General features: G+C 43.5%; 1 protein-coding gene across 3 annotated transcripts; it reads left to right on the top strand.

Moving 5' to 3' along the window:
* The first annotated feature begins 4,510 nt into the window (after nucleotides 1-4,510).
* Nucleotides 4,511-10,003, top strand: LOC119308849 (disease resistance protein RUN1-like). Of its 3 annotated transcripts, XM_037585014.1 has the most exons (6): nucleotides 4,511-4,904; nucleotides 5,904-7,049; nucleotides 7,432-7,683; nucleotides 7,774-8,646; nucleotides 9,055-9,217; nucleotides 9,437-10,003. In XM_037585014.1, the coding sequence occupies exons 1-6, from the start codon at nucleotides 4,587-4,589 to the stop codon at nucleotides 9,658-9,660; spliced, it is 2,976 nt and encodes a 991-aa protein (XP_037440911.1). In that variant the 5' UTR covers nucleotides 4,511-4,586; the 3' UTR covers nucleotides 9,661-10,003. The 3 variants fall into 3 exon arrangements, with proteins under 3 accessions (XP_037440911.1, XP_037440910.1, XP_037440912.1); XM_037585013.1 differs by having other exon boundaries at nucleotides 7,432-8,646; XM_037585015.1 differs by having other exon boundaries at nucleotides 7,432-8,646; nucleotides 9,089-9,217; nucleotides 9,437-9,576.
* Nucleotides 10,004-12,923: the final 2,920 nt, after the last annotated feature.

Raw genomic sequence — 12,923 nt, 5'->3', positions numbered from 1 at the left:
GGTAGGGCCGGTTAGAGATGCTACATGCGGTGGCACCAGCCGACTATATCAAGCCGGCGAAATGTCACCAAGCACCCGCATAACACTACTCAATTGCATCATTTTTTAATCTTAGACTCCTTCTTTATATAAACTCTTAAGTATCGCGTTCTCATTTTTAGCTCAATACAATTATGACAAAGATGTTTTGCTCTTATACGAGTTTTGCAATTGCCTTTATTACAGTATTTATGATTGCTAAATTTGAGCACGACTTATTTGATCACCTCAGGGTATACTTTGACACTATGTTCAACGTGAGCTCTCTAATGCCTGACTCGGGGGCTGCATCACGTAAAGTGGACCTCCCCGCCATAGAGATTACATCCAGAGACCCTTCAAACTGTCCCCGGGTTTCATCAACCTACCAAGCATCTCTGCGGATATTCCCTGGAACTATGACTAAATAAAAAACTAGACTACTTCTCGCTTTTTAATTCTCCATGAATGCATCACGGAGTAAAATCTTTTTAGTCCCTCTACTTTGGAGGAGGAAGTTTACTATGATGAAATTGTGCCTCATATTTATGATGATTATAGTGATGAAAGTGGATTTAAAGAGGTCACGACTTTAGGTAGTGTTGATTCCACTATTTTGGAAGATGTTTCAATTGATTATTATAAGAATAAAGTTACTATCTATGATGATCATGATGGTACTTATGTTATAAAGAATAATGATAAGCATGAAACGTGTCATTATGAATTTAATGTGCAATTGGGTCATGACATTAAGCTTTACATGATGGCTATTTTGTTCAATTTGCCCCCACAATGAGAAGGATTTTACTTACGTGGAGAGTAATAATACTTTTATGCATGTGTCTCATGAAAATAATGTTTTATGTGATGGCTACATCACTGACTTTGTTCATGATGTCACTGAAAATTATTATGATAGAGGTAGATAGGGTTATAGATATCTCAACAACGTCAATTTTCCTCTCTTTAATGATGAAAGTTTTGAAGTTGCACTTATTTTGTCTTCCTATGCTAGCTACTTGTGGCTTCAATGAGTTATTTGCTTATAAGATCCCTATGCATAAGAAGCGGGTTAGGCTTAAAAGTGCTTGATATATATATGCTCCTTTGAGCTCCTTCATTGCTCCGAAATAATTATGATTCTTGTTTGTGAGCATCATCTAAAATATCAATGCCTAGCTAAAAGGCATTAAAGAAAGCACTTATGGAAGGCAATCCATTATTTTTGTTTCCTTATTTTTGTGTGTCGACATGGTTAAAACTTCTGTAGTAATCATGTTTTGTACAATTTTTTTCAATAAAATGTCAAGTATAATCTTTACCGTTGTAAGACTGCAAGTTTGTGAGTTATTGTGATGAAATTGTAAGTTTTCTATTATGTCATGATTTTTGGTGGTTAGTAGCATGCTAAACACTTGTAGTTTTTGCATAGTAATGAACAAGTTCTCAGTCAATATCCTGACTTATGGAGCGAAAGGTGCGGAGAGGGTTTTGGGTGAGACAGTGTAGTCAGATGCAAATGTGGCGGCGTTTGGTACCAGTTTGTGTGATTTTAGATGTTCAGACACATCCGCGAATGTTTGTGGCACGATGTTGGATGAAAATTTGTGTCCGGACGGGGTGGTATAGACATTTAGGGGAGGCTTGATGTATGTCGTTGGAGTTGCTCTAACACAACTACCACTGGTATATTTGGGACACGACTATTCTTGGACCATTACCAGTAGCAGGCAATAAGTCACGCCCGCCACCAGTGCTTATATATACCAGTGGAAGACAACTTTTAGCACCCCCACTAGTATTTTGCCAAATTACTAGTGACGGGTGCTAAGCATTTCACACTCGTGCGGTCCCACCTATCAGGACTTTCCTAATAGTGCAACCACTGACTGGGAATATAATTTTTCTCTAGCTAGACATTATCAGATCATGCTCTATCCGTAATAGATTTTGGCCAAACAACCCAACCTAGTTAGGGCATCTCTAGCCGATCCTCTGAACAATACAGGAGTAAATGTCTGAGTAAACCTTAGTGAAGTATTTTTACGCCACTAAGTTTTGGTCGGTTCTGGCCGATCCCCTAAATTTAGCAGAGTAAAATTTTGTTTTTGCCAAAGTATTAAAATTCTAGTTTACTAAATACATTGCAACTACATATTAGCACCCATGTGAAAATTCAAACATAATAAATAAGTTCCACACAATTCACAAACATTACAAATTCATAGTTTACAAACCAAATTATTCAAATTCAAACACACCACATGGTTCAAGTGAAGTAAATAACATGATAAAAGCACGACCATGAAGTGCTATGGAGATGTCACTAATGCTCAACAAGATCATGTTGGAGCTGGGTATGAACTTCTTAGTTCTTGATCCTATGATGTGCTTTGAGGAATGCCTGGATCCTATTAGGATCATGCTTTGGCTCTATAGGATTACCATTGGTGAAGCACCAGAAGTTCTCAGGATTGTCTCTCTCATCTTCAGTGATCATGTTATGGAAGATGATGCAACAAGTCATGATTTGGTATAGAACCTTGCAGTTCCAATACTCGATAGCGCGACGAACGATTGAAAAGCGCTTTTGAAGCACCCCGAAAGCTCTCTCCACATCCTTAGTAGTCCACTCTTTGACATGTTGCAAAGTGAGACCTTTTGTAACCTTTTGAACGGGGAATTGTTCTGACAAATGTGGCCCATGGAGGATAGATGCCATTCGAAGGTAGTAGTCATGACCATTGACCGTATAGTTGCAAGGAGGAGAATCTCTGGCAACAAGCCTAGCAAACAGTGGTGATCTTGATATTACATTTAGGTAATTTTGAGAGCCAGACAATCCGAACAATGAATGTTAGATCCATAGATCCTCATATGCAGCAACCTCAAGAATGATCATTGGATTATTGTAGTGGTCTGTGTACTGACCTTTCCATCATGTAAGACAATTCTTCTAGGTCCAGTGCATGCAGTCGACTGATCCTAGCATCCAAGGCCATCCTATGTCTTCAATCGCTGCCAATAGCCTCTCGGTGTCTTCCTCGTTGGGTGCCCTCAAGTACTCCGGCCCAAAGACATCAACTGCTTTTGTTAACCTTCGAACGACCTCCAAGATTTGTATCTTCTCCAATGCGGACATAGTCGTCAATACATCAGCCAAACACCCATATGCTAGAACTTGAACAACTGCAATATAGTTCATCAAAGGGCTCGAACCGATCATCATACTTCTCCACAACTTTTGCAATGGTGAGAAAGAGACTTGCGTGCATCCGGAAGCGGCAGCGAAAATACTTCTCCGGATAGGTCGGATTAGGGTCAAAATAATCTTTCATAATCTTGGCATGGCCCTCCGCTCTATCACAGTTGAGTTGTATGCGGGCAAATTGCAATCCTTTCCTCGGCCGCCTAATATCATCGTTGAGAATCATGCCAACGACAATTTCGAAGTCATCGTCATCTTATTCCTCCTCAGATGACAATGAGTCCTCGAAGTTCATCTCTCTCGGCCTCTTCATCTTCAGTTGAAACAATTCAGTTCAATTCAATTGGACAAAACAAAAACGAGACAAAAAACCAAAAAAAACTCACCTAGGCAAAATGTTGAACACTTTCAAGGCGGTGGAGGTCTACCAGCTAGCCGCCGGCGTTGATCCCAAACTAGCATGCGCTGGACGTGTGGATGGTCGGTTAAGGTGTGCAAGCCCGGTGAGATGCCGGGTAGCCAACGAGGAAGAAGATTTGAGGCAGTTTCCGACGAATCGGTCGATGCGGCGACGACGGTATTTCAGCTCATCCCCGGCGACGGCGATGGTCGCCAATAGCTTGGACTCCGGTAGAAAGGCGGTTAGGGCCAAGGGAGGCGACGAGGTAGCGGCACAGGCAGTGGACAGTCGATGGCAGGTGCGTCGATGTCGATGCAGTAGGGGTGGCGGCTGGAAAAGTGGGCGCAATGTTTACTCGGCCGCCTGGAGGTCAAGTGTTTTTAGGCACCCGCGGGGCAGAGGAGTAAAACTTTTACTTCGGTATTCGGCTTCGGCTAGGTGTCGATTAGAGGAGTGAACTAAAAAGCCCTTAAGAGCCCCAATTTAGACTTGAGTTGGGATGATCTGGTTAAGAAAGTTTGGAGCAGAAAATATCATGGCGACATACTAACATGACATTCAAAGTTGAAATTATAAAAAATTTGCACAATGTGTAGATTTCTTCATCTACTCCCCCCTCCCGAAATACTTGTCGCAAAAATGGATAAAAACGAATGCATCTAAAAGTAAAATACGACTAGATACATCCATTCCTCCGGCAAGTATTTCCGGACGAAAGAAGTATATCTGCGTTTGTACGTGTCAAAAAAACATTTGAAGGGTTGGTTCTACATCTTTCTCCACCTTCGAGACTTTGAAAAGTCAAAGTCAAGAAACCAATCAATCTTTTCCGTCAAAAGAAAATGATGAAAATAACAAATAACTCGGTGGATAGTCCTAGTTCTGCTCAAAGCCTCCATTGCCGGCCGCACCTTCTGCTTGTGCTCTTGGTCCACCCCCTTCCTTGTCCTTCCAGTCATGGTTGGTACGGAGATGCTCGCGGCCGCGGCTGTGAGCCAGGTCGCCCGCAAGATCGGCGAAATCATCGGCGCCGCGCAGGGCGAGGTCACGCTGTGCTGCAGTTTCAGCGACGACCTGGAGAGCATAAAGGACACTCTGGTGTACCTAGAAGACCTGCTGAAAAATGCGGAGAGGAACTCCTTCGGAAGCGAGAGGGCAAATCTGCGGCACTGGCTCGCCCAGATCAAGTCCCTGGCCTTCGACATCGAAGACATGGTTGACGACTACTACTCTTCCAAGGAGCAGTTTGAAGGGAGCAGCAGCTATGCTCAGAAGGTAAAATAGTTTGGTCTGAGTAAATAGTTTCCTGTACGATTTGGACCAGATCTGAAGGTTTCAACTCTTCTTCCCAGGAGTTATGATTTCGACCACGAATTTCTGCAATAATTTCAACTCACTAACATCTTGTTATCCATTTTTGTCAATACTTGATTTTTTTTAAGGGAGTACCTAGAACTCATCTAGATGAGATATAATTTGGTCTCATTCACTTTGAAAACAAGAGCATATACAACCCACGTCAGCACACACGCATCTTATAGCATCATATCCAATGGCTATAAAAGGTGAATGAGACCAAATTATATCTCATCTAAATGAGTTCTAACAAAACTGTTTTTTAATCCAAATTCATAACATGTCTTAGTAGGGTGCCCTTTAAAAAGATACAGTATGTGTTACCAGTGCATGCCAGCAACGCTGGTTGATGGCACACATGATGATTATATGCGTTCATGCATTTCATGTCCATGAGATTATATCAAAGTAACAAAAGTACTTGGGAACTGTGACAGGGAGTAGTGCTTCCACCCACAATTTGACTGCTGACAACAGTGTTTAGGATTTGTGCAAATCAGTCTGCAAGTCGGCTATCTTTTTACCATAATATGCAGTGAATGTATAGAGCTCTCAACATATAGACCACCAAAATCTTGAGCATGCAAGCTGGAGTGGGACAAGAACATTTTGTTTTAACTTGGTCAGATAGTAAAGAATGAATCATTGAGGGGCAGTGAGAAACAAGTTTCTGTTTGCCATAGTAAAGTACTGCTTACCAGGGATCGTGGTTCTTCCACTCCTGCCACAAGAAGCAACGAATTGTTATGTGATTGCAACTTTAGCCCAACATTTTGGATTTTTTTTATGGCATGTAGCACGAGCACTTCTTCAACTGCATTTTGCTACTCACTCCGTGATCTCACCTATCAAGCTTACAGCTTTTGTTATGGCAGCAAAGATGTTGATTTTTACGTAAAACTGCTTATAAATTTTCAGGGATCATTGTTCTGCTCACTTTCCAATCCCGTGATTTCGAAAGTTAGCATGGTTCATAAGATGAAATCCAAGAGAGAGTTGTTGCAGACAAGGCAACACTTGCCTAATCAATATCATTTCATTTCACATATTAACTCAGTGGTGGATTTTGATGAGAAGCAGACAACATCATACAGAAATAGTGACATTACTCTTTTTGGGAGAGATAGAGACTTAGAAAATCTCATGGACATGATAATGCAGAAAAGTGTCGGTGAGATTTCCATTATTTCTATAGTAGGGCCCATGGGTCTCGGGAAAACAAGCCTTGCGCAGCTAGTTTTCAATGATGCCAGAACAAAGGCATTCAGCTTCAGGATATGGGTTCATGTTTCCATGGGTAATGTCAGCCTTGAAAAAATCGGGAGGGATATAGTTTCACAAACTACCGAAAGGATTGAGGGAAATATGCAATTACAATCAATTAAGAATGCTGTTCAAACCATACTTAATAAGTATAGCTGCTTAATAGTATTAGACAGCTTGTGGGGTAAAGATGAAGAAGTGAATGAGCTGAAGCAGATGTTGCTCACTGGTATACAGACAGAAAGCAAGATTGTAGTGACCACCCATAGCTATAAAGTTGCTGAGTTGGTGTCTACTGTTCCGCCTTACAAGTTGTCTGCATTATCTGAAGATGACTGTTTAAATATATTTTCACAAAGGGCAATGGCTGGGCGTGGTGACCCACTGTTCAGGGAATACGGAGAAGAAATTGTTAGAAGGTGTGGCGGCACACCCTTGGTTGCTAACTTTCTTGGATCTGTTGTGAATGCTCAACGACAGAGGCGTGAGATTTGGAAAGCTGCCAAGGATAAAGAAATGTGGAAGCTAGAGGAAGATTATCCTGAAGACAAAATTTCACCACTATTTCCATCTTTCAAGATAATATATTATAATATGCCTCACGAGCTAAGATTATGCTTTGTATACTGTTCAATCTTCCCTAAAGGATCTGTTATAGACAAGAAAAAACTTATTCAGCAATGGATTGCACTTGACATGATTGAGTCCAGACATGGAACCTTACCTCTGGATGTAACTGCTGAGAAGTATATTGACGAACTCAAAGCAATATATTTCCTTCAAGTTATAGAAACGCATCAAGTAAGTTCTTTGGAGCCATACCTATGTTATTGCTTGTTATGTTTTATACTCTGATCACATCGATAAATTTTATTTGCTTGTTAGATTAAACCTCATGATAATATAGATGAAACATTGATTTGGCATGAACCCCATACTATGCACCACAAACTTATGGTTTTAATTTTTGCAGCAAACTGCTATGATATCAGTGTATTCATATGAACTCTTACAAGCAAGTGTGAACTTATCTTCTGTTTATTCTTTGCTAAAATCAACTAAAATGTAACCGCATCAAGGCATGACTAAATTATGCCCAGAAATAATATTCATGAATTCCATAATAAAGTGGGAGTCTGTATATTTTGCTTTAAGTATGTAAACTAATTAACCTCCTCTACAGACTGCTGGAGAAATATTCAATGCATCAGAGGAAATGCTCTGCATGCATGATTTAGCACATGATCTTGCTAGGTCAGTTGCTGGTGAAGATATCCTTGTGATTTTGGACGCGGAGAATGAACGCCATAATAGATTTTGTGATTACCGTTACGCACAGGTGTCAGCTTCTAGCTTACAGTCAATAGACAGCAAGGCTTGGCCTTCTAAGGCAAGGTCACTCATTTTCAAGACTAGTGGTACAGAATTGGAAGATGTCAGCGAAGTTTTTTCAGTGAACAAGTATCTGCGCGTTCTAGATCTTAGTGAATGTTCTGTTAATGAGATACCTGCTTCTGTTTTTCAGCTGAAGCAACTGCGGTACCTTGATGCTTCCACTTTGTCCATTACAACACTCCCTCCTCAGTTTAGTAGCTTTAATAAGCTACAAGCGTTGGATCTTTCAGAAACTGAACTTATGGAATTGCCATCCTTCCTCAGCAACTTAAAGGGCCTGAATTATTTGAATCTCCAAGGTTGCCAGAAACTTCAGGAATTGAAAAGCCTTGATTTGCTGCATGATTTACATTACCTAAACTTGTCATGCTGTCCTGAAGTTAGAAGCTTCCCTGAATCTATTGAAAACCTCACCAAACTTCGTTTCTTGAACCTCTCACGGTGTTCTAAGCTTCCAACGTTACCTAATAGACTACTGCAATCATTTGCTAGCCTTTGTTCTCTTGTAGATCTTAACTTAAGTGGTTTTGAGTTCCAAATGCTGCCTGAGTTTTTTGGCAACATTTGTTCACTTCAATATCTGAATCTATCAGAATGTTCTAAACTTGAGGAGCTCCCCCAATCATTTGGCCAGCTGGCATATTTGAAAGCCCTAAATCTTTCATCTTGTCCTGATCTTAAAATTCTCGGTTCCTTTGAATGCGTTACTTCTCTTCAGTTTCTGAATCTCTCAAACTGCACTAGTCTTGAATATCTGCCACTGTGCCTTAAAAAGCTCCAAAATCTTGATGTTTCTGGCTGCCAGGATGGTATAGTACAATCCTGTTCTAGCAGCTCTGGAAGTTCCCCATCTCACCAATTTCCAGAGCAAGCTGAGCAGGTCAGATTAAGTATTGTTATCTCAGAGATCATTCCGGAGGCGCCTGTGATTGGAGATCTGAAAGGAAAGAAGAAATTAGCATCTGCTTCAGGCTTGGATGTAGTGCCTGAAGTTGTTACTAAGGTACATTCCTTGTCATGTACGTTTCCTAGATTAAACTAACAAGTGTGTACTTCCAATTTATGTTTTTTACAATGACCCTTGTTATAGTTTTGCTATAGATTGAGTTCCTGATGATATAGGAAATTATTATGCAAATTTGAACCATGTTGCCCGTAGCAATTAAAAATGCTGAAGAAGTGATACCTTTGTGTAGTTGTTAGTTGTACTCAAACTGGAACTAATTTCTTCGTTGAAGTAATCTCACTGGGTACCTCAACATGCATCGCAGTCACTTTCCACTAGTTCACTACATAGGTCACAGATAATATCTAGAGGTCTGCATCTTACAAATTCAAATGGGGCAGTCAATTATTTTCGATAAAAATGGTGTCATTCTAATTATTCCAATGTCCTTATTTCTTGTTGTAGCTAAATGAAACTGAAGACACACCACCTATTCCAGGGCGCCCGTTCTCATTGTCTTCATCTCATTCTTCGTCCTTTGCTTCAAGCTCAAGGGCACCGTTGGCATATGTCTCATCTTCGGATGTTTCAAAGAACAATAATTTGGTGCCGAATGGAGAGATAACAGGTATATCTAATACTTTAGATAATTTTACTCACAATTCAAACATCTGAATAAGAGGTTCAGAGTCATAGCTTTAAAATAGCATAACAAGAAGGAAAGGTAACCCTCGGGTTCAAAATTATTTGGGCTTGCTTACCATAGTAAGTGAAGTATAAAATCAATACTAGGTTAACTCATAACCATACTAACCTCATGTATGTGTCTACGTGTGAGTTCTGATAGGTACTCAATCCAACGAAAAATGCCAAGAGCCTCAGGACCTCGTAAAAGATGCTCTGATTACTGAAGAAAACATATGCTCATTGGACACACCGGTTCATGTGCATGAAGTGGCCACCGTAGAAGGCGACGCTGACGGCCACGTAATCAAATATAATGGAGTATATCAGCACAGCGTACTATGTGACAGGCCAAATCAAGGGGTTGTCGTACAGCAGTCCAACTGATTGAATGTTCTCTCAGTAAGGTGTTAATGATGTGAATTTGTCATGATCGGCCCTCTCAGCTTGGTTGGGTTTCCGTGGTTATCGGTGATGAGATTGGCCATGAATCAGTGGTTAGGAGAGATTGTTGCCTAGCTACGTCATACTGCTCTGCCTGTTTTGATTATGTGTAGGCAAAGCCTGATGGTTCGGTCAGTGTGCCCGATGAGGTGTTATTTCAAGTTTGGGTCGTGTCTTCACTACTTCTAACCCATCGAGGTTCGCCATCAATGATGTATCATCTGTTAGATGGTTGCCTGAAATGTACCTCTATTTTGATTTTTAGCAGACTTAATGATTTACTCTATATAGCTTTTTGTGCTTGAGAAGAAGGCTGAGTTCTCCTTCAAAACTTGATTCATAGATTTGGCAACTTGGCATTGATCTCTTTCCAAATGTACATATCAAAACCAATTGGTTAAGTAGCAAATTAATGAGTTAGCTACTTGTTATTGAGTTGAGCTATACACACTAAATCCTTCTTGTAAGTACTACCTTTGTACCAAATTATAAGATGTTTTTGTAGGCTATATTTTAATACGGAGGTAGTATATTATTTAGCAGTTAATTTGCCTTTATAGAATCCACCTATGATATTGTATGTCTACATTTGAAGTTATTGATACACTGTAGTGGTATAGATAAGAAAAACTAACAAAAGAAAAGAACCTTGAACACACGGTCGGTCATGGACAACCGTGTAAAACCCTAACAACGGAACATCTAGCTAAGCTGAGTATGGAACACAAACCGATTTCACAGACCCAAACACAAGTGCCCCCTAAGGTGGCGTGTGAGAGCATCTTCAACGCAGATTCTCAAAACCAGATGCAGTTGTATGGACATAGTTTGCCATCCAATGTGGTACCACATCGATCCACGAACGAGTCCGGTTGTTCGAATTCCTGTAAACCGGATGCAAACCAGGGGACTTTGCAGACGTCTGAACTGCCGCAACATACGTGCACCCCAAAACCCTCTTCGCACAGAGCGGTGGCCACGCAGTCATGCTGGCCAGTCCGCTCCAGAGCTGACATGACTACACACGGCATTGATGTCGGTCAGAGCAACCAGACCGGACGAGCGGGCGGCACCGTTTCTATGCCGATGCGGCGACCAAGAAACCTACTCCGGATGGTGCACCACATTGAGTCGACCTCCCTTTCGTTCATCTGCTCGCGCCTATTTAAGCACGGCTCGACCGATGTCTACACCACACCGCATCATTCCTCTCCGTTCCGGCGTTGTCCACACCACAGTGCACATCGCACCACCTCACACCATGCTGATGGTTCTCTGCGGAGGCATGCAACGGCTCCGAATCTCCTTCCAATGTAGATCTTGGCGTTGCTGTCGCCGCTCTCCAGGGCCTTCTACCTCCACGACGGCTAGCTCCCCTGAGAACAAGGAGATCGTCATCTCCTCAGGTGACGAGGAGGAGTAGCCGCCGCACCTCCTTGCGGAGGCTGCGGTCCCGGATGAGGGGCCTGGCGTGACAAGGCCGTGAAGGAGGAGGTGCCGCCGAGAATGTGCGCATGCGCCTCCTCCACTACCTTGGTGACTGTGGCAGTGGTGGCTCCTCGTCGTCGTGGAGAATCACGGCAGCTATGGAGAGGGCGGCCAGGGAAGCGGCATGGCGGCTGCGACGCAACGCGACGCGCCACTCAACGTTCGTGAGGTCAGACTAAGCGCTGACCTGAGTCCTCACGGAGGCCTTAGCCCGTGACCGGTCGCTCACCAATGTGAAGACTTCGCGTGTCTCCTTCGCCACCTCGGGGAGCTCCCCAAGATCGGCGAAGAGTGGTCATGCAGCGAGACCGCAATCGCTGCCGGCAGGGGAAAGGGCAGGATTAAGTTGTTGGTGCACTTAGTTGAGCTTAGTATATTTAGGATTTGTGCTTGAAAAGTATCCGCTTAGTTTATTTCCACATTAGTTTATAAACAAATCCATAAAAGATATTAAAACGCATGTTCTCCCCCCTCCAGGCGTTGTGGTCCTTTCAGTTGTTCACGCAATCGGTCGTCCGCGTTGTCATCCTTGCCTTGGTCCTTCCAGTGGCGGAAGGCCCACCATGCACCGCGGCATCCCTGCCTAGCAGCCACAATGCGCTCGCGATGCAGCTGCTCGGCTGCCTCAACCTAGCAGATCCTCGTCCCCTTCCACTGTTGGCTGCGGATTCTGTCTTGTGATGTCTGCTTGTGCCTTGGAGGCTGGCGAAGTGTTGGGGCTCGACCAACCCTGCTTGGAGGAGTTGGTTGTTGAGTGGACGTTGACGGCGGGCGACAACCTGCTCAGTGGTCTTAGACTGATCCGTGCTTGAGTGTGACGTCTATGTTCATGAACGTCGTCCGATGCACCGTGTTGCGCCGCTTCCGCTACTCTGCCTCCACTAAGGTAATAGTCAAGGCGGCATTGTGGTTTGGAGGACCACGAGGAGGACTACTCATCCTTCACGATGACCGGGCGCCACTGCCTGCCAGCCTTGCGATGCGGCGGTGATGGCGGCGGCTGCTCCTTGCCACAATGTTCGATCTAGACATCGTGACTACGCGACAAAGATGGCTGCTCCTCCGACACGGTGTCCTCCATATGTCGCGAACTCGTCGTCCGTCACAGCGGCCTCGGTGAGGACGAATGGCTTCTGCTCCTTGTCGTTCGAGGAGATCGGCTTCGACTTCATGTTAGAGGGAGTTGTGTATGTCGTGGGGGGCTGCAGACCATGGGCGACGACGCCAGGATCCAGAGATCCTCCCATATCAGGGAACACATTGGGAACCACTTGGAGCAGTCGGGCTTGCCCATCATAATGATGGGTGGTGGTGATGTGTGGATTTGGGATAGGTGCGAAGAGGAGTGGCGAGAGTGTGGTGGTGCAATGCTCGCGTCCACGACCGACCGACTTAAATAGCCGGAGCAGGTGGACCGACCCGCTTCATTGCTGGCAACAGTCAGAGTAGGCTTCTCGTTCGCTGTGATAGTGTGAATGTGGTGCTGGTTAGCGAGTAGGCGGCTGTCCCGTCACATCCACTCCGACAACATGAATACAGGATGGAGGGTTCTAGAACAAAGAGAGTATAGCAGGGTTTTGGGCAGGACCGGGTTGTCGGAATCCGACGTGGCGAACGTCCGGACGCTCGCAAACCACCCCAGTTTATTATAATGCATGGCGCCTAATAAATGAAGTCTCTAATGACAACCCGCAAAAATCCTCTTGCATCCGTCCTCG

This window comes from Triticum dicoccoides, chromosome 5B (assembly GCF_002162155.2).
Source record: "Triticum dicoccoides isolate Atlit2015 ecotype Zavitan chromosome 5B, WEW_v2.0, whole genome shotgun sequence".
Taxonomy (NCBI): Eukaryota; Viridiplantae; Streptophyta; class Magnoliopsida; order Poales; family Poaceae; genus Triticum; species Triticum dicoccoides.
This window is presented reverse-complemented; position numbering and strand designations above follow the sequence as displayed.

What these genes read in the sequence shown, in the direction of transcription:
- LOC119308849 (XM_037585013.1), top strand. Translation starts at nt 4,587, where the DNA reads ATGGTTGGTACGGAGATGCTCGCGGCCGCGGCTGTGAGCCAGGTCGCC. An exon ending in GCAGCAGCTATGCTCAGAAG is followed by an intron (nt 4,905 to 5,903) that starts GTAAAATAGTTT and finishes ATAAATTTTCAG; the next exon opens with GGATCATTGTTCTGCTCACT. An exon ending in AAGTTATAGAAACGCATCAA is followed by an intron (nt 7,050 to 7,431) that starts GTAAGTTCTTTG and finishes CCTCCTCTACAG; the next exon opens with ACTGCTGGAGAAATATTCAA.